General features: G+C 44.4%; 2 protein-coding genes across 5 annotated transcripts in view; one reads left to right on the top strand and one right to left on the bottom strand.

Moving 5' to 3' along the window:
- LCT (lactase) overlaps positions 1 to 14454 on the top strand; it is a 46787-nt gene extending 32333 nt beyond the window's left edge. Inside the window, exons 9-17 of the mRNA XM_008516927.2 lie at positions 633 to 901; positions 2952 to 3242; positions 5168 to 5366; positions 6095 to 6297; positions 8150 to 8259; positions 9783 to 9917; positions 11463 to 11686; positions 12876 to 13103; positions 13757 to 14454. Coding sequence (XP_008515149.2) covers positions 633 to 901; positions 2952 to 3242; positions 5168 to 5366; positions 6095 to 6297; positions 8150 to 8259; positions 9783 to 9917; positions 11463 to 11686; positions 12876 to 13103; positions 13757 to 13977 — 1880 coding nt within the window. The 3' untranslated portion in view covers positions 13978 to 14454. The remainder of the gene's footprint in view (positions 1 to 632; positions 902 to 2951; positions 3243 to 5167; positions 5367 to 6094; positions 6298 to 8149; positions 8260 to 9782; positions 9918 to 11462; positions 11687 to 12875; positions 13104 to 13756) is intronic.
- A 4551-nt stretch (positions 14455 to 19005) lies between these two features.
- Positions 19006 to 23795, bottom strand: part of UBXN4 (UBX domain protein 4) — a 35263-nt gene continuing 30473 nt past the window's right edge. For all 4 annotated transcript variants that reach the window (XM_070579619.1, XM_070579618.1, XM_070579620.1 and 1 more), the window contains exons 11-13: positions 22978 to 23109; positions 22011 to 22213; positions 19006 to 19666 (exon numbers count right to left, since the gene is read on the bottom strand). In XM_070579619.1, coding sequence (XP_070435720.1) covers positions 19528 to 19666; positions 22011 to 22213; positions 22978 to 23109 — 474 coding nt within the window. In that variant the 3' untranslated portion in view covers positions 19006 to 19527. The remainder of the gene's footprint in view (positions 19667 to 22010; positions 22214 to 22977; positions 23110 to 23795) is intronic.

The raw sequence follows: 23795 nt of genomic DNA, 5'->3' as shown, positions 1-23795 counted from the left end.
GAAATGGTTTGCCAGAGCAGATAATGAACCATCAACGAGCCTCTGTCTTATGCCCTAACTCCATAATCCTCTCCCTGTCTGGGGTTACATATCCCTTTGGGGATCTGAAAAAAGCTATGGGTATCTCCCCAAACATATACACACAGAGTCCCCACAAGAATATTTTCGTGGGTCCGTTCATTCATTATTGAGCCGCTACTATGCGATAAGTTCTGTTCTAAGTGCTAGGGATCCAGCAGTGAACAAAACAGATAATCTTCTGCGGACATGGAGCTTAGATTCTTGTGGGTTCCATGCAGGCTGGAGCAAGAAACTCTTCTCTAATTCACATTTCTGTGTTTAACTTCTAAAGTGGGCTGAGACTTTTGAATTTGAGACATGTCCCTTTACTCCAACAAAAGAATTTGATTTTGCAAAGATCAGTCATTAGTACTTGCTGTGGGAATATGAGTGCTGGCAAAAAGAAAGACAAGGTGATCTGTATGTCTATCTGGGCACATATTACTTGTGTGTGCAAGTTGATGGTTTAGGAGGACTGGCTTGAGTTGAGGAGCCAGCACTTGGCTGGGCTTCTTGGGGACCCTGACCTCCTGATGTAAAGCTCTCCTCTGCTCCCTTTGGAATGTTCCCAGCCTACAGGCTCGATGGTGTCGACCTTCGAGGGTATGCTGCGTGGTCTCTGATGGACAACTTTGAGTGGGTGAATGGCTACACAATCAAGTTTGGACTATATCATGTTGATTTCAATAATGCGAACAGGCCTCGTACAGCAAGAACCTCAGCCGGGTACTACACAGAGGTCATTACCAACAACGGCATGCCAGCGGCCAAGGAAGATGAGTTTCTCTACGGACAGTTCCCCGAGGGCTTCGCCTGGAGTGCAGCTACCGCTGCATATCAGGTGAGGCATCCAGGGCAGCTCCACAGCATCCATTGCATACCTACCAGGCACCAGGCTCTGGGCTCAGTGCCAGGGAGGGCAGGCACGTGAGCAGGGGATTTTCACAGACTCGTGGGAGGAAGTAGGAAGTGCAGGATGATGCAGGGGAAGTCTGAGAGATCCTCTTCCTGGAGAGCCTGGCTTCTTCACATTCCTGAATTCAGGCAGACAAGCACAGTTACGAGGGCTGTGCAGAGATGGGTGTTTGCAGGCACGATGGAGCGGGTAAAGCCTGGGCAGAAACACTTGGGCAAAGGCATGCGGATATGAAGCTTCTCTGCTGGATGCTTTTATTTCTCACCGGATCTCTTCCAAGCAGGTAATTCACTCAAAATGGCTTTCACGTGGCCCTGGGCTTTTTCAGGTATCCCAAAAACATCACAGTGTTGCCTTATTCAGGCCAAATGAACTCACTAATACAGAAATATGAGGGTTTTGCTTTTCCCAGGAAAATAAGATAAACAGCAAAGAGTGGCTTGCCCGGGCAGTTAGTCGTGGGTCCCTGCTTTACGTCTTCTCCCTCCGTTCGTTTTCTCTGACACAGGAGGGGGCTCTGTAAGCTCGTTGTGGAACCGGGGCAGGGTCAGTGGTATGGGCTCACCTGACTCTGGGTGTGCTCAGCCCGTAGATTTTTTCCGGATAACCATAGTTGCTGAAAACATTTTTGAGGTAGGTTAGGGTTAGCTACTCCCAGACGACCACACTACCAGGTTCAAATGAGATCTCAGACCAAGTTCTGCCACATGCAGACATTTATTAACTAAACGCACAGACACGAAAACTGTTCACGAGGCTTGTTCTGTGGACTGGAGAAAACCCAGTTCTTGGTCCTTTTAGGTGCTCTGGCCAACACCTCACATGAAAGATTCACTTGAGGAAATGCCAAGAGTTCACGGACAGGATGCTGTTACTTTTATTAGGGGCAAACAGCATCCTCTGTAGCAGGGTTTCTCTAGCCTGGTCCGATTGACTTTGGCTGGATAATTCTTTGTTATCCAGAACAGGGACTGTCCTGTTCACTGTGGGATGCTTGGCAGCATCCCTGGCCTCTACCCACTAGGTGCCAGCAGACTCCTCCTTCAGTTGTAACCATCAAAAATGTCTCCAGACATTGCTAAGGGACAAAATAGCCCCTGGGTGAGAACCACTGCCCCACAGGTTTACAGCTGGACGCAGGAAGTGTTGGGGATTTATTCTAGGGCCCAGGCTGTAGGCCTTGCTGGATTCTTCAGCCTTGTCCATGCAAGGGCAGGGAGTGTGTTGAAAACATCTTGAGTGATTAAATAGGCATCAGTGAGTACCCATTTGTATTCATCATGGCAAACTTGTGACTACAAGTCTCACCCTTTGTGACATTGAATATTCCAATTAGCCAAGCCTGGATATGCGTTCTTGGTTAAAATGCCAGCACCAACTTAGCTGCATCCAGTCACATAATATCACACCATATTTGCTAAAGTGTTTTAAAGTAAATTACGGAAATTGTACCTGTCAGACTAAGCCTGTAGGTAAGCATTTGCCCAGTGGCTTGTGGTCAGCTTCCCCATAGGATAGGTGGGAGGAGAAAAAGGAAGCACAGAAACAGTAATACATGTCCTGAGTAGAAATTCTGCCTCCTTGCCTGGCACCACTGGGATTTATTTGGCTGTGATTGGAGTTGGGACACATGGAATTGTTCACTCAAACTTTTAGTGAGCACCCACCATACACCAGACACTGCTGCGTTAACTGCTGGGACACCAAGAGGAAGGTCACAATGCCTAGACCTCACGGTCTTGTGGGAAGCCAATCAGCAAGTGCATCATTGTATAATGCCACATGACAGTGCCATGATGTACAGAAAGTGTGTACAGAAAGCTAGAGGAGTTCAGAAATTGGAGGGTGGCCAGAGAAGGCTCCCAAAGGAGGTGATGCTTAATTACATCCTGACTCGGGAGTCCCCTGCTGACAGAAAGGAACTTATGAGGGCTTGACTGCATGACTTAATTAGACCATGTCTTGTCATCTTGAGATCGAAGGTGCGTGGAGAGAAGATGGCAAAGGACTCAGTATTTGGGACACGTTCTCTCACACACCACTGAAGGTTGAGAACAGTGACACTGCAGACGTGACCTGTGACAGTTATCACAAGATTGCTGAGGATGTGGTCGCCCTGCAGAACCTGGGCGTGACCCACTATCGCTTATCCATCTCTTGGACTCGCATCCTCCCTGATGGAACCACCAAGTACATCAATGAAGCGGGGCTGAACTACTACGTGCGGCTCATTGATGCACTGCTGGCTGCCAACATCAAGCCCCAGGTGAGACTGGGCCCCGACAACGCCTTGGTCAAGTTCACACGGTAGAGCCAGCCGGGGCAGGGAGCATATTTATTGTGTAAATAAAATGCTTTTTTCAAATTTAAATTTTGAATAAATTCACATGGTGCAGAATTCAAAAAGCATAAAAGAGTCTACAGTGAAGATTTTCCTCCATCCTTGACCCTGAGCGATCCAGTTCCCCTCCTTACAGACAACCAAGTTTGCTAGGTTCTCAACTCCTTCTCTGGGGTATGTAAGCCAGCGGGAGTGTATGTGTGTGTGTATATATTCCTTTTACCCTCTTTTTTTATCATGGTAAGATACATGCACTTTGGTAGTTGCTTTTATTTAACACTATTTCTTGCAGATATTTCCAAATCCACACATAGTTTCCTTTATGTTCTTTCTTTTTTTTAGTTATGTCAAATTCTGCTTATACCTTACTTCTCTAATTGCTTCCCTGTTAATAGACACTCTTTCCTGTGATGTTTCCACTCTTTTGCCATTATGACCAACACTATAATGAGTAACCATAGACATCCATGGTTTCGCATGGGTGGAAGCGTATCTGTAGGAGTGGTCCTAGGAGCAGAATTGCAGGGGCAGACGTGCATGTGTTTTTAAGCCATGAGTTGTTATGAATTATAATACAGAAGCTCCCTTGTGGACTTACTTCGCTGTTACCAAAATTTTTACATTTTACTTGGGAGCCTGAGAACACTTTTCCTTTTCCCCTGGGCTGTTTGTGGTATTTATGACAAAGCGCTAGGGGGCACTCGTCCTGTGAAGCACTGCGTTTCCTCTGCTGGAGCGGTTGGAGATCGTGCACTGCGGCCAGAGCATAGTCCCCACGTTACAACCCACCTCTTCCCACCCCAAAAGCAGAGCTTTTTCCACATAAAAGTGCTATCTGGACGTCTCTCCTCACACTGATAACACTGCAGGAACAAACCAGCCAGGCAATGTTTATTCCCACGAGCACTAGGGAGAGAAGATGGCCAAGTGGCTGCCTTGCGTGACCCTATGATCTGGGTGGACAGTGAGATTCATCACACGCAACAGTTCAGAACAACTTCAGAGAGCACACAGCTCTTTCGTAGCCCTTGAGGGCATTGAGACACCAAAGAGAGGAAAAGTGCTGTGGCCATGAGAGCTTCCGGGAGGTGTGGGTCTTGAAGATAGAGAATTTGGATGGGTGGGCGGGCAGAGGAAGGGCATTTCAGGCAAAAGGAGAGACTGGGTCTGAGCTGAAGATGGCTAGTGGCCCCGTGCAGACTGAGGACAGCGGAGACCCCGGCTTGGCCAAGATGGGGTGTGTCAGGGGTGTCGAGGAGAAGGCCAGGAGAGAGGAAAGGCCACCACGTGGATGTGGCCAGAGGCGCCCCTCTCCTAGAAAAGGTTCCCAGCTCCACAGGAAAAACCTCCAGACACATTAGATGGTGTCCTTGGGGGTGTCCCTTTACAAGCAAAATGCCTCCATCCTCCTGGGACCCTCCTAGCCTCAGACTCTCAGTGCAGTCTATCTGGGCAGGTTCTGAGGCACCAGCATCTCTGACTCCTGACTATAACATAGCTAACACTTACCAAAGAGCTGCCAGGGTGTCAGCCACTTTTCACGTCCTCCGCCATGTGACTTAGGCCTCACGATGATTCACTGAAGTGGAAGTCTTAGTGCCTGAGTCCAGCATCACATAGCTGGTAGGTGGCAGAGCTGGGACTCAAACCCAGCCTTCTCTGATCCAGGTGCATGAACTTCTCACACTTCAACACTGCTGCCCTCCCCTCCCATCAAAGAAACTGTGAGCCTTTTTCGCCCCATCGTTCATTCTCAGCTTGAGCAGCAGACATTTGTGCTGGCACATATGGCCTCCATGGCTTCCCATGCAAAGCAGGCTGATGGAACTGCTGATCTTGCTTTTCCACAGGTGACCCTGTACCACTGGGACCTGCCCCAGGCGCTCCAGGATGTTGGAGGCTGGGAGAACGAGACCATTGTGCAGCACTTTAAAGAGTATGCAAATGTGGTCTTCCAGAGGCTGGGGGACAAGGTGAAGTTTTGGATCACGCTGAATGAGCCCTTTGTCGTTGTTACCCAGGGCTATGGCTACGGGACAGCAGCTCCAGGTAAAGGCTCCAGACCCAACTTGTCAGCTCTTTGGAGCATGGCATTCTTAGCACCATGAAGACCTGAAATCCAGGTAGCACTGGAGGAGGAGGCCAAGAAAGCCCCGTGGCAGCACCTCAAAGACCCTGCCTCTTGCTCAAGGCTGCCACACTCTTCTGGGTACTTTGCCTGAGCTGTCTGAGCCACTCTTTGAGGGAGAGGGTATAGAAACCAACATTTATCAAGTGCCTCTCTTTGCCAGACACAGTGCTGCTGGGTGCTTCACATACACTATTTCATGTCCTCTCAAGAACTCTCTATTGCTCATTTTGCCGAGGAAGAAATTGAAAGGCTAAATTACTCATCCAAAGTTACACAGCCAGCTTGTAAGAAGCGGGGCCAGGGGGCCAGCCCCGTGGCCGAGTGGTTAAGTTCACGCGTTTCACTTTGGCGGCCTGTGGTTTTGCTGGTTTGGATCCTGGGCATGGACATTGTACTGCTTGTCAGGCCACCCTGAGGTGGTGTCCCACGTGCCACAATCATAAGGACCCACAACTAAAAATATACAACTAGGTACTGGGGGGATTTGGGGAGGAAAAAAAAAATGAAGTGGAGCCAGGATTTGACTTCATTCTTCCTAAAGCCAAAATCTGTACTCTTTCTCCCAAACACATAGACGCCATCTATAGGCAGAGAGTGATATTCTTGGCCACATTTATTCTTCATTGACATCCATGTCTATTTCCAGGAATCTCCTCTAGGCCTGGCACTGCCCCCTACCTTGCTGGCCACAACCTGCTAAAGGCTCACGCCGAGGCCTGGCATCTGTACAATGACGTATACCGCGCCAGTCAAGGCGGCACGATTTCCATCACCCTCAACTGTGAGTGGGCTGAGCCCCGAAACCCCTCCAACCAGGAGGATGTGGAGGCGGCCAGGAGATACGTCGAGGTCTGTTTCTCCTCTGGGTGTTGTTTTCACTCTTGCCCATTTTCCCCTCTTGTCGTGATCTAGCGGAAACTTAGATTGCAAACAAAGATTTAAAATCTAGGCCTTGTTTTGCTATTTCCTGATTTTGTGAACTTGGAGAAATCATCTAACCGTTTTGTACCTTAGTTTTCTCATTTCCGAAATGGAGATGACCTACCCACTTAAGAGGTTTGCTGTGATGGAAGATCTTTGGGCTTGAGTTTTCTTTTAAGTCTTAAAAAATTATTTGCACATGCTGTCCTTACTGGATGCTACACTGGCTTGAAGCTAGCTAGTAGAAAGAAATTCCACCTCTTTGATCTCTGGTTTGACTGTGGTAGCTAATGGAGCCGAGCTGCAAGGTCACACTTCACCTCTAAGTGTCACCATCAGATTTTAATTACTCCACCTGAGAATTTCTTAAGTTGGGGGCTTTAGAGTCTGTGAAACACATTAGTGCCCCGAATTTCCCAACTCCATGAGTTTAGCATGCATCTTTTGCATCTTTTGGGGCACTTATCTTTTGGCCATGGAATTTTGCTCCTAGGAAGTAGAGACACTAGTGAGCAGGTGCCAACAACATGGCCCACCCTGATTTCAGTCTGGGCCCCTGAGAAGAGGAGAGAGAGGAGAACGGCCCTCGTCATGGCACAGCTTTTCTCTGGCTCCTGCTGGTGTCTCCTAAGAGGCTGGAAGGAACCCTCTCCTGTGTTTCAGCATCAGGAAAGAAAGGCAAGGGTCTCTCTTGATTGGCGCTCCCTTTTGGCTCTGTGGAGGAGCCCGCAGACTGTGGCATTCGGAAGGGACACCAAGGCTTTGGTTTGCCAAAGTCTTTACAAAAGAACTTGACAAAGGTGGTCCAATTAATAAATGCGAATAAGAGCTTAATTTTCCCCTTTGCCTGCCAGCTGGGGGAAAAGTCTTGGAACGAAATTCCTGCATCCCTCATTTCAGACCCACAGAACTGGTGAATTGGAGCAATAATTTGTTTTCCGAAACCAAAACAAACCTCAGGAAATGTTAGGCTGTCATCTCATTAGATGGAGCCACTTGCTGGTGAACTGTGATACTGCAGCCCGGGACCAAGAGCCATCCATCCCCTGGTAAAACCAGCTCCCACGGAAAGAAACGCTCTGTTACAACTCAGAGGGCACTGAGGCCTCTTTTACCAGAGTGAGTGTGTTCTTTGCCTCATCCCTGACTGAGGATGGAAGGCTGCCCTCACCCCACATTCCAAGCATCAGCCAGCAGAGGAGGGGAGGATGTGGAGAGAGAGAAGGCGGCTCTCAGGACTCACGCGTCATAGCATTTGGGTGCCATGTACTCTCCCTGAGGGTAAGGGTGGCCTAGACCTTACTCAAGAAAATAGATTGAAAAGTTCCCCACTTTAGGGCTGAGAATCCAAAGCCCATGGAGAATCATCCTTTGCCTGGGCAACCAGGAAAGCCTTGAAACTCAGCCCTCCCCAGAAAGTTCTGGTGGATCCTTAGGCATGATGATGGGCAGGACCTGGTCTGTGGTAAGACAGGGCATCCTGTCGTCTCTCCCCCTCTTCTGTGAGATGCTTCTAAGGGCCGCCGGGCAGCGGTTATCAAGTCCAAGGCTGTGCTCAGCTCAGTGCATGTCTCCTTGGGCTGCGGTGTTGAGACCACAGCAAGGTGAAAAGACCTGTGGGCGTTCAAGCTGCAAGGTGCCAACCGCAGCAGAGGAGATGCAGTTTAAGATTGGGGGTTGGGAGAAGGGGCATTCTGAGGTCAGCGACTTCTGAGCAGGGAAGCTGCTGTGTGCTCACCTGTCAATGCTGAGGCTCACTGTCCCCCAACTCCACCTGCAGTTTATGGGAGGCTGGTTTGCACATCCTGTTTTCAAGAATGGAGATTACAGTGAACTGATGAAGACTCGGATCCGTGACCGGAGCCTGGCCGCAGGCCTCAACCAGTCTCGGTAGGTCCTGGTGCCCATGTGCTCAGCCAGGAGAGGTTCAGGAAGAAGTCTGGTCTGTGGGGCCGAGCTGAGGCTCCTGGGCCCACAGTGCCATGATGAGAGCTTGGCCCTTGGGGTCAGAGACGCGTGTCTTAGGCAATTTACCATATCTCTCAGCTTCCTTGCTTGCCAGGAAGATTAAACATAATCATGAATGTGAAGCCGTTAGCCCAGAACCTGGCACTGTTATGTGCTTGACAAAAGGCAGTTGCTATTATTATTATTCTTCAGAAAAGCCAGCAAATCTGTCCCCAGGGCACCCTGTCCCCAGGGCACACTTTTTTGCAACTCACTACTTCACTCCAAGAACAAATTCCCCAGCTCACCCACTCCTATTTCATCTAATAAGTGTGGAGACTAATGAGCGACCCTCATCCACATGCTTTTTGCCATTTGGCCAGTAGGTGGCGACAGTTTGCATCAAAGCAGTCCTACTTCCTGGCCCAGCCCTCTTCCTGTCAAGGAAGTAGTGGCAACATCAACAGCTAACATTTACCCATCTTCTATGGGTACTTGTATTCCTATTTAAAGATGAGTAAACTGAGGCACAAAGATTAGAGCAATATCACCCAGCTATTAAGTGATGGAGCTGAGATTTGAAATCAGGCGAGTCCAGAGCCCACACTCAGTTTGAGAGTCATCCAGGGGGCTGGCCCTGTGGCTGAGTGGTTGAGTTTGTGTGCTCCGCTTTGCAGCCTGGGTTCTCAGGTTCGGATCCCGGGTGCGGACATGGCACTGCTTGGCAAGCCATGCTGTGGCAGGCGTCCCACATATAAAGTAGAGGAAGATAGGCATGGATGTTAGCTCAGGGCCAGTCTTCCTCAGCAAAAAGAGGCAGATTGGCAGCAGATGTTAGCTCAGGGCTAATCTTCCTCAAAAAAAAAAAGTGCAGGGAAATCATGTGAGCAGAAAAGTCCAAATCTCAAAAGTTCAATAAATTCAACTTGTAAAAATACTTCCTCTCCTAATAAGGATAGACTTTGGGGAAAAGAGGCACACTTAAACCACAACAAAACCTGTAACTTTTTATAAAGGGCAGATTATGGAAATACAAATTATAAAAGATATTATAACCTTACGAACATAAAGGATTAGTCTCAAAGCATGTACCTCAGACAAGTTCTTGATTTCCAAATCTATCACGGATGGTAAATATCAGAAGTTGCAGGTGCTAATTTTGAAGGAAATAAAAACCGTGTATCCTTGTGCGTGTAGGGAGGTTTATAACAGGGTCACCGGTAGTTTCGTTTTGCGACCAGTTAGAAAAAGGGCCTCGTAACCGCAGGGAAGCCAGGCTTCAGGGCTGGTGGGAGGGGCCGCGGTGCGTCCAGCAGCAGCTGGAAGGGCCTCTCCCTGCTCCCGGCTGCCCCAGTCACCACGAGCCTGCAGTTTAGGGCGCTCCCCCGACCCTGCCCCAGGACATCCTCGTCCCAGAGCGCGGCTCCTGCCGAAGCCCCACGCCTTTAACGGCCCCTTCCACCCAGGCTCCCAGAGTTCACGGAGGCTGAGAAGAGGAGGATCAACGGCACCTACGACTTTTTTGGCTTCAATTACTACACCACTGTCCTGGCCTACAATCTCGACTATGACTCTTCCGTCTCTTCCTTTGATGCAGACAGGTAAGTCGGCCAACAGGGCACCGGGAGCAATCTTTGGAAAAGACAGCAGGGCGCCTTTTCGCCCAGCTGTTGCTCACAACACCGCCTCCTGCTGCCGCACATCCTGGGGTTTGCAGGATGAGCCCCACCCTCTGAGACGCCTCATCAAAGCTCTGCCAGTCGGATAGCGACCTGCTAGGATTTCCAAGAGGCTTCCCGTTAAGACAGACGCGCTTGGAGGTTTTTAAAGACGTTTTCAAGAAAAATATTTTTCTTCCTATGGTTTTCTTTTTTTTGTCAAATTTGTTTCACTTAGATGTATTTCAGTCAAAATAACAATAAGGTTTTTTTCTTCCTTTTTGGGGTAAAGGTCAAACTATGATTTCTGCATGACACAAATAATATATGTTCACAGTGGAAATATTAGAAAGCAAGAATAGGATATTTTTGTGTCATTTTGGAAGTGTTGGGGTATACCGCCTCTCTTTTATATATATATAGTTTATATAGTACATATTATTTATTATTTAGACATAAATATATATGTACTTATTTATTACCCCAAACCATGTATATGTACACACACTATTTGGTTCCTTTTCTGACAAGCATCCTTCCACATCAGTGGCTGCGAATCCGTCCAGGTGCTTTCTTTGAAAACAAACGCCGACACCCCCACTGCATCATGCAAACCGACAGAGCCGGGCTTGCAAGGGGCTGAGGAGAGTCCTCTCTTGGTCCCCATCTGAGCACCCACTGCACTTTTGCTGCCTCCTTCATCCCAGGACTGCCCTCCCCAGTGACCTTGCTCAAGCTTACGAAATGCCCTAAGTTCAGGACAGCCGAGCCAGATATATCTAGTTACTAATAAAACTAAAGTTTTTTTCTGAAGGATTCGGATATTAAGAAGTATCCAGTTAACTGATTCTTATTTGAAACGTGTGACTCTCGAGTTGTTCAAGCCTCTGTCTCCCCCAACAGGCATTCCTTTGGCACACCCTGTTGCCCTCTCCTTGTCTGTCACTGGACAGGGAGGCAGAGTCTTGGGTGCTTGAGGCAGGTCCAAGCCTCTCTGCTCCCCGTCATCACACAAATGGGGGCCCCAACTGTTGGTGCCTGCGGCCGCACCTGTGGCCTGCGTGTGGCTTTGACTAGATGTAGGTGACTGAGTGGAGACCGTTCTCTGAAGACATAGCACTCGCGTCCCATTGGAGATGGTGGCCAGGAAAGCCTGGAGCCCTTTCACATCTAGCGTGAGGCGTGCTCTGTCAGAGCCAGCCCGTCGGAGGTCCACGAGTAAGATCATTTCCTCTGTGCAGGTGGAAAGCTGGAAGGACAGAGAGCTTAAGTGGCCTGTCTGATATTACACCAGCACTGAGTGGTGCAACCAGAACTAGTGGAAAGAGCAGAATTTGACGCAATTTGACTCTTCTGGGTTTAATTATGTCTCTCAAATCTAGATAAAACCTAAGGCTTTTCCTAGTTTAAATCTCATTTTGTGTTTTGTGCAAAGGGCCTCTTGGGATTTACAAATCGCGACCCAATCTTTGGTGTTTGAACCTGCAGGGGAGTCGCCTCCACCGCAGATCCCTCTTGGCCAGTCTCTGGCTCCTCCTGGCTGAAGATGACCCCTTTTGCCTTCCGGAGGATCCTGAACTGGTTAAAGGAGGAATACAACAACCCTCCAATTTACGTGACAGAGAATGGAGTGTCCAAACGGGGAGAAACAGACCTCAACGACACTGCACGGATCTACTTCCTCCGCACTTACATCAACGAGGCACTCAAAGGTATGCCAGGCCCCCGTCCTCCCCGTGCACTCTCCTCTGTTGGGAACATCTGCTAATGTCCGCAGTTAGGGCAGCGCTGTGTCCATAGACCCCCATAATGAGAGAGATGAGGCTTCTCTCCCCTGTTGGGTTTAAGTCTTTCTTTGGGGCTGTGCTCTGGGTTTTTTCCTTCCTAGATTGAAGCTCAGCAAGCAAACCCAGGTGCCTGGTACAGCTAGACCAAGCTCCTAGCCTGGGTCATTTGCTCTGCTTGCCCCCCTTGCTGTCTGACGTCCCTGAACAGCCGCGCCCTCCTGAGGACGGTCTGGGCAGGGGCCAGGAGGATCGGGCTGGAGGGTGTCTGTAGGGTCTTTTGTTCCCCAAGCAAAAGTTTGAGACCTTCAGCTCAGCAGAACCACTTGGGATGGGACTACGACAAAGGGACGGTAAGTAGTGCTGAGTAGAAGAGAATGAGAATGCAGCAGCGAAAAGAAATGATTAGAAAATCCTATTCCAGCTAAAATCTTTTCCAAGGGCCCCCTTTTTTCTACAGGGAAGAGCATTAATACTCTAAGGCAGTGACCAAGATCAATATTCTGAGATGTAAAGACAGAGAGGTTTGGGGGCCGGCCCCGTGGCCGAGTGCTTAAGTTCGCGCCCCCTGCTTCGGCGGCCCAGGGTTTCACTGGTTTGGATCCTGGGCGTGGACATGGCACTGCTCATCAGGCCACGCTGAGGCGGCATCCCACATGCCACAACTAGAAGGACCTACAACTAGAGTATACCACTATGTACTGGGGGGCTTTGGGGAGAAGAAGGAAAAAAAAAGATTGGCGGCAGATGTTAGCTCAGGTGCCAATCTTTAAGAAAAAAAAGAACTTCTTCAAGTAACACATCTCACACCTCAAAATAACAATTATAGAAGGAAAAAAAAGAGAGGATTGTAGATAACCTAGTAGGATTTACTCTACTCATGTTCCTGACTCCCGCTAAGGGCTGAGCCTTTCTGGAAAAATGCTGGTGGCTCTGCAGCTCCGTCCAGCTAAGAATTACTGCATGTAAAGGATGCGCAGCTGTCTCCCAAAACTAAAGAAATCCTCACCTTGACCTGCGCATGGGGACTGGGGGAGAACTGTGGGCCAGCAGGCCTGGTGGAAAGGTGTCTTAGAAGGCCAGGAAAGCTCATGCTGGGGCCTCTGTGTTTGGGCAGCTGTGCAGGATAAGGTGGACCTTCGAGGATACACGGTTTGGACTCTGATGGACAACTTTGAGTGGGCCACAGGCTACTCGGAGAGGTTTGGTCTGTATTTTGTAAACTACAGTGACCCTTCTCTGCCAAGGATCCCCAGAGCATCAGCCAAGTTCTTCGCCTCTATAACCCGGTGCAACGGCTTCCCTGACCCTGCCACAGGGCCACACCCTTGTCTCCAGCAGGAAGGTGAGATGTGGCTCTGGGAGGAACTGAAGCCAGAGGGTGAGGGGTGACAGGGGCCTTTTTCAGTCTCTTCTCTTCTACTTTATTACCCTCCTCTCTGCCTCTCCATCTCCTTCATTCATTCAACCAGGATTTATTTTCTTTGACTGCTCCAGACATTCTTAGGATGGAGCAAAGGAACTTAGGGTTAATGTTACATCTAGAAACTAGGCTCTGGTCTGGGAACAGCAGGTCTGGATTCTTGTCCCAGCCCTACCATTAACTTGAGATCTTAGGCAAGAAACTAGGCAAATGCTTCTGGGCCAATGCGAAGATCAAATACAATGACTGTGAAAACGCAGTGCCAGGCACAATGTAAGATACCCAGTATTTGTTGAATGACTGAAAAAGTATAAATTACTATACAAAGAAAGAGACAATCACCCGATTTATACTCTAATTGCTGATAGCGATATTTAAAAAATAAAACTAATTAACTTCATTCAGAGGCTCATAGTGACAGGGATACACACCGTCACCTCAATAGTGCATTCACTGTGGGTACTTGTGTGATTTCTCTATTCCCAGGATGTAGCTGGGGTTTAACATAGATTAACAGAGATCCGAGAACGACATCTGTACTAGTGCATAAGCCACCCTTTGTTGTCCTCTCCTAGATGCTGGACCCACCGTCAGCCCTGTGAGAGAGGAGGCAGTTCAGTTCCTGGGGCTCTCGCTAGGTACGACAGAAGCCCAGACAGCTCTGTACGTACTCTTTGCTCTCATGCTTCTTGGAGTCTGTGGTGTGGCATTTCTGTCATATAAATACTGTAAGCGCTCCAAGCGGGGGAAAACACAACCAGGTCAACAGGAATTGAGCCCTGCTTCTTCATTCTGACCCACAAGTTACCACCTCCTCCAGTTCTGCAAAATAAGCCTAGTTTCTTTGTATCTTTGCCACCCACAAAACTCCTTAGCATCTTAGATTCTGCCCATCAGACTTCGTAAAGGCCTTCTGCACTGTTAGAAACTAATCTTGAAGGATTCCCAGTCTCTGATTAAAACGGAAATATCGGCATCGCGCCCCAGTATCAGGAGTTCATCTGGGCATTAGAGGACCCTGCAAGTGGCTCTTGTGGAAATGTGCAGATACTGAACTCGCCTAGCAGTTCTGTGAGCCACTTAACTGGGCTGTTTTAAATTTCAGAGATTTTAAAGGTGGAAACATGATTAAAAACCACAGCAATCCTTTCTGTAAGAAATCAACTCCCTAGTGTAGACAGACTGCAGTGCCATCTCCTGCCCTCTCCTCACGCTTCCTCCCAGCCTGGTACCTTGTGTTTCTCAGAAAATAAAAATGTTGCTTTGAAATGTGTCCTGTCTCCTATGGGTGCTTTTCCTTGAGAAGTAATGAAGTCACACAAACCATTTGGGGCATCTAAGTTTCCCCACCAGACCAAGGCTTTCCGCTTACATTATATATTCCCTGGGGCAGATACCATAACATACAGAGATGACCTTTGAATGATCGTTTATTCCCTCCACTGCCACCTTTTATGTCCTTCCTGTCTCTCCTCTGTCTAGGATGACTTCTGAGGGCCCAAGTATGGCCTTCAAGACCCATGTGATCTGACCTTGGTTCACTTAGACTGTTTCCTTTCTTCCTCTCTCAATTTGTGGTAGTTTTGAACTGCATGTTAACTCCTCGACTATGATCCCATATTCCTGTGTCTTTGCAAATACTATTCCTTCTGCCTAGGATGCCCTCTCTTCTAAAAATGCCTGTTAAGTCTCAGCTCAGATAATGTACTTTCCCCTTTGGATGGCTTCCCTGAATTCCCCCGGCAGGTGCTCCTTCCTCTACTTTGCTTGTAAATATCCCCTATTAAAGCTTGACCACATTATCGTGGAACTGCGTATTTCCCTATCAGCTTCTTCAGACCAAAGGACCATGTCTCACTGTCTCGCAAGCATTTTGGAGACAGGGTGTAGAAAGCACACCTGCTCCTTTTGTGTGTTTACTCACAAAATATATCTAGAGTAGTGGTGGGTGCAGAGAAAGATGGGGTCTTTATCAATTCCCCTCAAATGTGCTAATGAGACAATCTTAGTGTGGAACACTTAAAAACGTATTTGGTCTATATATTCTTTCTAACTATCTGGGAGAATGTTTTTTAAAAACAGAGCAGTTTTCAACTGGTTTTAAGAGGGTGATCATCCTTAAAATTTCATTTCTCAGAAGCATTCCTTACCTGAATAATTGTATCTATAGAAAATTCCTGTCAAAATGTTCCTCTGGGGGCTGGCCCTGTGGCCAAGTGGCTAAGTTCGCGCGCTCCGCTGCAGGCGGCCCAGTGTTTCTTTGGTTCGAATCCTGGGTGCGGACTTGGCACTGCTCATCAAACCATGCTGAGGCAGCGTCCCACATGCCACAACTAGAAGAACGCACAACGAAGAATATGCAACTATGTGCTGGGGGCTTTGGGGAGAAAAAGGAAAAAATAAAATCTTAAAAAAAAAAACTGTATAAAAAAAACAATCTTTAAAAAAAAAAAAGAAAAAAAAAATGTTCCTCTGCCGTGGGCCCCAACCTGGCAGTCAGAAACTTGTGGTACACAAGCGTTTGTCTCCATCAGTAGATAGGAAATGTCTGTCAGAGGGGGATGAGGGTGATTCTACAACTGATATTAAAGACATTTCTTGGGCAGAAAGACTCAGTCTTATAAGCTGTCAATTATACCCGAATTAACCTCAAAATTCAGTATAACTTTTTGGGGGGAGGGCATGGACAAAATAATATAAAGTTTCACATTAAACAAACTTGTAAGAAGAGCCAGGATAAATCTGGGGGTGGGGGTGGGGGAAGAATATCAAAACATATTATAAAGCTAGTTGTAAAAAGTAGTTTGGTAGCATAGAATAGAAAGGTCACCAGAGGAAGAGAGCCTAAACACAGACCAACTACCTGTGGGACTAAAGTACATGACAAAGGTGGCATTCAAAATCAGGGGGGAAAGATGGATTATTTCATAAATCATGGTGGGTCAACAGATTAGCTGCTGAGGATGTTAGCCAGAGGCATGGGGAAGGGTGCCAGATCCCTTCCTAGGATACCATATTTAAGTGAAAAAAAATGAAACCATGAGAATACTAGGATAGATGGGTTATCCTAGAATACTAGGATAGGATTTTTTAAATTAATTTCTGAAGTGGGAAAGGTATTTAGAAGCAAGACTTAAGACTCAGAGGCCATAAAGGAAAACACCGATAAATCTGACCACATAAATATTGTGGCAAAAATTACCATCAACATACTCATCGAAAGATAAACAGGGAGAAAATATTTACAGCATATGCAAGATAAAGGACTAATTTTCTTAATATACATGAATTCTTATAAATCCATAAGGAAAAGAAGAAACATGAAATAAAAATTGGCAAAGAATACAAACAGGCAGTTCTCAGAAAATAAATCAAAATGACAATATTAAAATATCTCAACTTCATAATCAACACAATGCATATAAAATGCATAAAATCATTCATCTTTCATGTTGACAAAGATGAAAAAGTATACTACAGTACTGGCAAGGATGTGGGGCTCCACACTCCACACTGTTGGTGGGGGTGTAAATTCATAGAGCCTTTAGAGGAGACAACTTGGCAGCATCTTTTATAATCCAAACAGCAAAAACCCTTTGACTCAGTGAGTTATACAAACATATCCTACAGGGATGTTTTCGCAGCTAAGGAGATACCTTCCCAAAGATGTTCACTAGAGCAGTGTTTGTAACACAAAAACAAAAACAAGCAAAAACATTGTAATAACCAATGAATGCCACCAGAGAATGGATACTAAGTTGGGGTACATTTATAAAGTAAAATGCTATGTAGCCATTAATAAGCATGAGGTAGCTATGTATTGATAGGGAAAGATTTTCAAGCCTGTGTAAGTAAAAAAGTAAGATGCAGAATAGTATATATAATATGATCCCATTTATTTAAAAAATAAAGATTACATATTTGCTTATATATGCATAAAAATTTTCTGAAGATTACAAAAGAAATTGTTAATAGAGGTTACCTGTGGGGATTAGAACTGTGGGGTAACATGCAAGGAGGGAGACTTCATTTTCATTTTATAGCCTTCTATGCTGTTTTGAATTTCTCACCATGAATACTTCTTAAAACATAAAATTGACCTATTCAAAGACTGTGAACCATTCTTTTATGTACGTTTCTCTAAGATCTATATTTCACCTTTTTCAAGGCAAATTGACTTGAGGTACTCCAAGTTTCGGCAAATATAGTTCTATAGTTATTAGCAGGGTCACACCCATTTGACAGGTTTTTTAAAATCACATATTGCTATATATATATATATATATATATTTTTTTTTTTTTTTTTGAGGAAGATTAGCCCTGAGCTAACATCTGCCGCCAATCCTCCTCTTTTTGCTGAGGAAGACTGGCCCTGAGCTAACATCCATGCCCATCCTCCTCTACTTTATATGTGGGACGCCTGCCACATCATGGCTTCCCAAGTGGTGCCATGTCTGCACCCGGGATCTGAACCGGAGAACCCCGGGCCGCTGAAGCGGAACGTGTAAACTTAACCACTGCGCCACCAGGCCGGCCCCTATTGCTGTATTTTTAAAGATGACAAACATTTACTTAAATAGGATGCTTTGCTGGAGATTCTTCTTTTTCTAACTCACTTTTGAAATTATAGAAGGAATATGATCATTGCAGAAAACTGGGAAAACATGTAAGGGTGCAAAAAAGAGAACTAAAGCCACACACCACCACTCTCACACTGTGAACGTTTGGTGCGTTTTCTTTGCATTACATTAATACATAGTACTATCTATATATAAAATGCGTTTACAAAGCTGAGATCATACTGTACCTACAGCTCTGTATCCTGTTCTTCACCCCCAACACACAGTAGGTATTCAATAAATATGTTAAGTTGAATTGCTGAATTAGTGTTGTACCATTTCTTCTCATCAAAAGTTAATTATTTCTACAGAAGGCATTTAGTTGGTTTCTAGTTCTTAAGTAAAATAAACAAAACTTAATTAATATGTTTATACCTAAACTTTGTCTGCATTTATGATCATTTCTTAGAAAAAATTATCGGATCAAAGAGTATGAAATATTTAAGATTTCTGATAATATTTTTCAGAAAGATCATACCAGTTTTTCACTCCTAGCAACAGCGTAGCCTGTTTCCTTGCCAACGCTATTACCATTTTTAAAAGTCATTGTTACGTCAGGGGTAAAAAACAGAAAGTTTGCTCTGAGAAAATTTCTTCCTCCCATTAGAAAATAAAGTCGGAGTCCTTCTACATGTGTTCACTCAAGAGTGCTATCTTGCAACCAAAAAACAGAGTTAAAGGAGAAACTGTCAAGCTTACTCCCTTTTTCAAACATTATTGGTTTAGTGGTCTCCACTGCCAAAAATATATGGATAAAGTAGCATGTAAGTCAGATTAAGAATCTGTTTAAAATTCTTAATAACAAATGAGCAAATGGCATATCTTTATTGCATACTCCTTGTCCTGCACCACAGGTATTCTAGCTCTTTCAAGCACGATTATGGAGAGCAGAATTTCAGTACTAAGCTGAGAGAGAACTAGTTGTGGACTAGCAGCTGTGTTGCATCTGGTAAGAGCGAAGACCAAACAGGACGCAAAAAAAATGATGACTCGCTGACTTAGGAGAGACAGTAACACAGCGTCAATGTGTGTCAGAAAATTCCTTCCTTCAGTGATGGTTAAGGTAAGGTAGTCAGCGACTTTCCTGAGACAGCTCCAGGGCAGTAGTGGAGGAAACTATCAGAGACACATAACCTCAACAGAGCCCTGTGCAACAAAAAGATGCTAGGATAACACAACTTAAAGCAAAAATAAGATCATTCCGATTTTTGGAAAAGATTTTTTATTCAGTGTTTAAGATTAAAAACTACAAGATTTTGCTTGCAGCTGATGAGCAAAAAGAGAAAAGTTAAACATAAATTGTCATCTGATTGGCTAGTTAAAATGCTCTGACTCAGAGTCCAATTACTCAGTGACAGACCAGTTACTCTGTGTGGGCTTAAGAGTTCTGGAGCAAAATCGCTCTAAACAGAACATATGATCTGAAAGCAAAGGGCTAAGGGGTACATGAAACACTAAGTAAGAAAGCTGACAAAGGAAGGTTGTGGCGGACCTTTTGATTCTTTTAGGCTTCTAGCAGTTGGTTACCATAGGCAAAGACCTACCAGCCAGTTATTTTATCTCTTGACTTGTCTGAGTTAAACAACTTTAACCCACTAAGCAGGAATAAAGAGATGTTCTATAGATCAGTTAGAAAACATTAAAGCAGTCCCACCTCTCCAGTAGAATTTTAGTTGAATTAAATCATAAGAGAAACAATAATTATTGCACATATTGTACTTGTCACACTACATCTGTTGAGTAGAATTTCCATTCCAAGTGTTGTTTTCATCTTCACCATCATCTTGAGTCCTCAATCTATATATCTTCCCCTCCTTTTTAAAGTCTTCCCCCCTTTTCTCCAGCACTCTTTTTCTGACTGGTTCCCTGATATAACAAAAAAGGGAGAAAAGAGAAGGCAATATAAAATGAAGATAGCAGTAATACAAAGCTGTTTCTTTTAAACTTCTACTGATATAGGCAACTATATTTTAAGCAAAGTCCACAGGAGACAATTAAATCTATTAATACAGTACTAGACTTATACGTCTGTGGCAGTTTAACTTCATCTGTTTTCCAAGCAAAACCAGCCAAATCATATTTTCCATTTCAATGTATTTCTTGATGACTTACTAAGTTTTAGAAGAGTGGGACCATCTGCCAACTAATCTTTCCTATCTTATTTATGCAAGCTGATATATTTACTGAAACATGTACAACCTACACAGCACCCTAGAGGCTATTCAAAGCTCCATTCATAGCCTAACTTACAGAAATGGTCAATTAGCAATTTTCAATCCTTTCATAATCTTTAAGAAAGATTTATTTATATATAAACAATTAATAACAAATAGAACATCTTCGTCTACGGGAAGGAAAAGGGGTGAAATTTAAGTTAATACATTTTCCAACACTAGGGGGAGGAGAGAGAGGAAAAAAAACCAGAAAACTAACAGTGGAACACAAAGCTTCGACCTTCCAGATACACATTCATCCCATCCTTTGCCCCAACCCAAGACCTCTTCCTTTACTTGAAAAAGTTTTAAAAACCCACACAGCTAGCTATGCTATATTATAGCAATTCAGGATTAAACACTTCCACCCATTGCTCAGTAAGAGTTCTAAAATTCAGCACTAAAGAGGCCTAATTTATATGCTATTCTAAGACTAGAGAATTTCCCTTTGTCCCCACTTGAGTAATGTACTAAACGCATAATTGGTCCTCCTGACTAATAGTTAAGAAAAAAATCAGGATAAAGGCTAAATCAGCCCAATCACAATATTTACACAACTCTTCATCTAGAGAATCAACAGGAGACAAGACTACGGATCTCCTTACTGATGAAAGACAGAGGCAAGGATTTTCATTATTTATCACATAGGATTGATATGAGGATTTGCTATAATGCCTATTAACAGCCCATTAGAGTTTTTAACAGTATATATTATAATAAATTGTGGTATTATTTAATTATTAGAAAGGGGAATAGAGGCTGGCCCAGTGGTGCAGCGGTTAAGTGCGCACATTCCGCTTCAGGGGCCTGGAGTTCACCAGTTCAGATCCTGGGTGCGGACATGGCACTGCTTGGCACGCCATGCTGTGGTAGGCGTCCCACATATAAAGTAGAGGAAGACTGGCATGGATGTTAGCTCAGAGCCAGTCTTCCTCAGCAAAAAGAGGAAGATTGGCAGCAGTTAGCTCAGGGCTAATCTTCCTCAAAAAAAAAAAAAAACAAAAACAAAAAAGAAAGGGGTATAATCTCACCTTCTAGGAAAATACTTCCTGTTAACCTGTTTCAAATATGCAGAATCTTAACAGAGGTATGAGCTAAAATCATTAGTGTTGTCTATTAGTATTACCATTCTAACCTTGGCCATCTGCAATAAAAGGCCTCTTGCTTAAAGGACTAGTCCAAAATAACTCTCTGAAAGAGGCACCATTTTCAAGTGAATATCCAATTTCCTTGGTTTGGTTCTTCTCTGAATGACCCAGAGAAGGTGGTCAGCCACCTGATCACAGAACCACCAGGGTTAAAATTATCTAGTGCAGGGGCTGGCCCCATGGCTGAGTGGTTAAGTTCGCGCGCTCCGCTTCGGCGGCCCAGGGTTTCGCCAGTTTGAATCCTGGGTGCAGACATGGCACCGCTCATCAAGCCATGCTGAGGCGGCATACCACATGCCATATCTAGAAGGACCCACAACTAAGAATACACAACTATGTACCAGGGGGCTTTGGGAGAAAAAGGAAAAATGAAATCTTTAAAAAAAAAAAATTGGTGAATGCTGTTAAATGATACCTCACTAAAGCTGCCTTTAAAAAAAAATATATTATCTAGTGCACAATGATCCCTCTAAAGAAATTATGCAAGGTGACTGTGAGAAATTAATGGAATGAAATATCTTTTCAGACAAAACATGGCTAGCAAGAAAGATATTACTATTTAGACCTGAAAAAAAAACTACCTTACAGTTACAGGATAAAGAGAATACAATAAATGAAATAAGAGCAACAGAGGTGAAGTTGCTTTCCACAGAACAGCTTTTAGAAAGACGGCTGAGAATACTCAGGTAGTGAGCTTCCCAGGAGAGATGATATAATAAAGCTTCAGAACATTTGGGGTTTGTCCCTTATACAGAAAGAAGGCAAGGTGTCCATAACAAAATTTTTCATTTTGAATAAGGTATTGGGTGTTACCAACATATTTTGCGAATGGGGAAAACAGACAGATACCTTTTTTCTGAGTTACTAGACGATCCAAGGTTTGAAGGTTCTAATGCTGCTGCTCTCACTGAGGTCTGTGCAGGAGGAGGACTACTAAACAAGAAGTTGCTAATCAGTCTCCAGATGGCAAGGAATGGGTAAAGCACCGTCCCCAACAACGTCCAAAAGTCTCCACTGGAAGAATGTACCATGGATGCAGTTGGTCTTCCTGCCTGAAAATTAAGAAATAAACCAAGATAAAGACTACATCAGCCCAGTCACATCACACTCAAGGTATCTTTTATCTGGACAAGAAAGTCCTAGTGATTTAGTTTACTGCACAAAGGTAAAATTACCATCTTTTGCTGTTTTACAAGTGTTTATAAACTTCTGGGAACTCCTGGAGCTGTTTTTTAAAGGAGTAATCACAACATAGAAATTAGAAAGTAGTTCTCAGTGAAATGAATCAATATTTTTAAGACAACTAAACTTGTGTAATGCAATTAACAACTTTAATAAGAAAAGTAGGGGCCGGCCCCGTGGCCAAGTGGTTAAGTTCACGCGCTCTGCTTCGATGGCCCAGGGTTTCGCTGGTTCGGATCCTGGGCGCAGACATGGCACCACTCATCAGGCCATGCTGAGGTGGCGTCCCATATGCCACAACTAGAGGGACCCACAATTAAAAATATAAAACTACGTAGTGGGGAGCTTTGGGAAGAAAAAGGAAAAATAAAATCTTAAAAAAAAAAAAGTTTTTCTTGATGATTAAAAAAAAGGGAAAGGCTTCAAACCTCAGGGAATCCCATTAATCCTGATTATTGGAAGGCTAACTGTTGTAGGTGTGGGGCTCTGGTTTACAGCAGGGAGATCCACACTAACCAAGATACAGAAGACGCAGGTACACCTTTCACCTTCTCTTCTGCTCATTACAAGAAACGACTAAGAGTAGAACAAACAGGACTGTAAGAATAGAAACAATTTATATGTCTATACATACTGGCAACAGTACCACTGAAGCACTTGGGGCAAGTTCCAAATCCAGTAACTTCTTTTTATAATCTTCTTTGGTAAATTCCCTCCTGGGAAACATGGTTGCTAATGAAAAATTACCGTAAGTGTTGCCAACAGTCTGTAACATAAGAATAAGTTTTAAAACCTTACAAAGGTGCCTTTTAAAAATTAGGTATTACATATTCATATGCATCCAAAATGACCACTTTAATTAAAATTGCCTTGATTTTAAAAGTTCATTTAAATGTAAACTCAAAAACATTTATAAAACTTTGTGCTTCAAAGAGTAGCTGAAAACTATCAAATCCAAACAGTATTTAAAAGCTTTTATAACTCAAGAATGACCACAAAATAACAACAATATAGTTCCTAAAAACATACAAATAAACTCAATGAAAAGGAACAAGTATATATCTCTTTTAAGTATGGCTGCAGTTTGCCGTTAGTTTTCACTATCCTCTGGCAAACTTACATTAATATTACACAAATACACATTTGGATTATAGGTATTCCCTATTAAAAATCTGGAATAGAAAAAAAAAATCTGGAATAGATCGGAATTTCCCTCATATATATATGTAACATCAGGAGTTTTTGCCTCCTCTTTGACTCAAAGAAGAAATGGTTCATAATGAACCCACACTATACATATAATCCCAGATCCAGGAACTTACATTTAGCAGCATCACAATTTGTCACCTATACTTGTAAAATCTTAGACAACTGTTTATTTTTCCCTAGAAGATTCCAAAGAAAGAAAGTAACACTTTTGTCCTTTGTAAATTTTTACAGTAGGTATACATA

The sequence above is a fragment of the Equus przewalskii genome, chromosome 17 (assembly GCF_037783145.1).
Source record: "Equus przewalskii isolate Varuska chromosome 17, EquPr2, whole genome shotgun sequence".
Lineage (NCBI taxonomy): Eukaryota > Metazoa > Chordata > Mammalia > Perissodactyla > Equidae > Equus > Equus przewalskii.
Note: the sequence above shows the minus strand (reverse complement) of the source record. Positions and strands in the feature narration are given on the sequence as shown.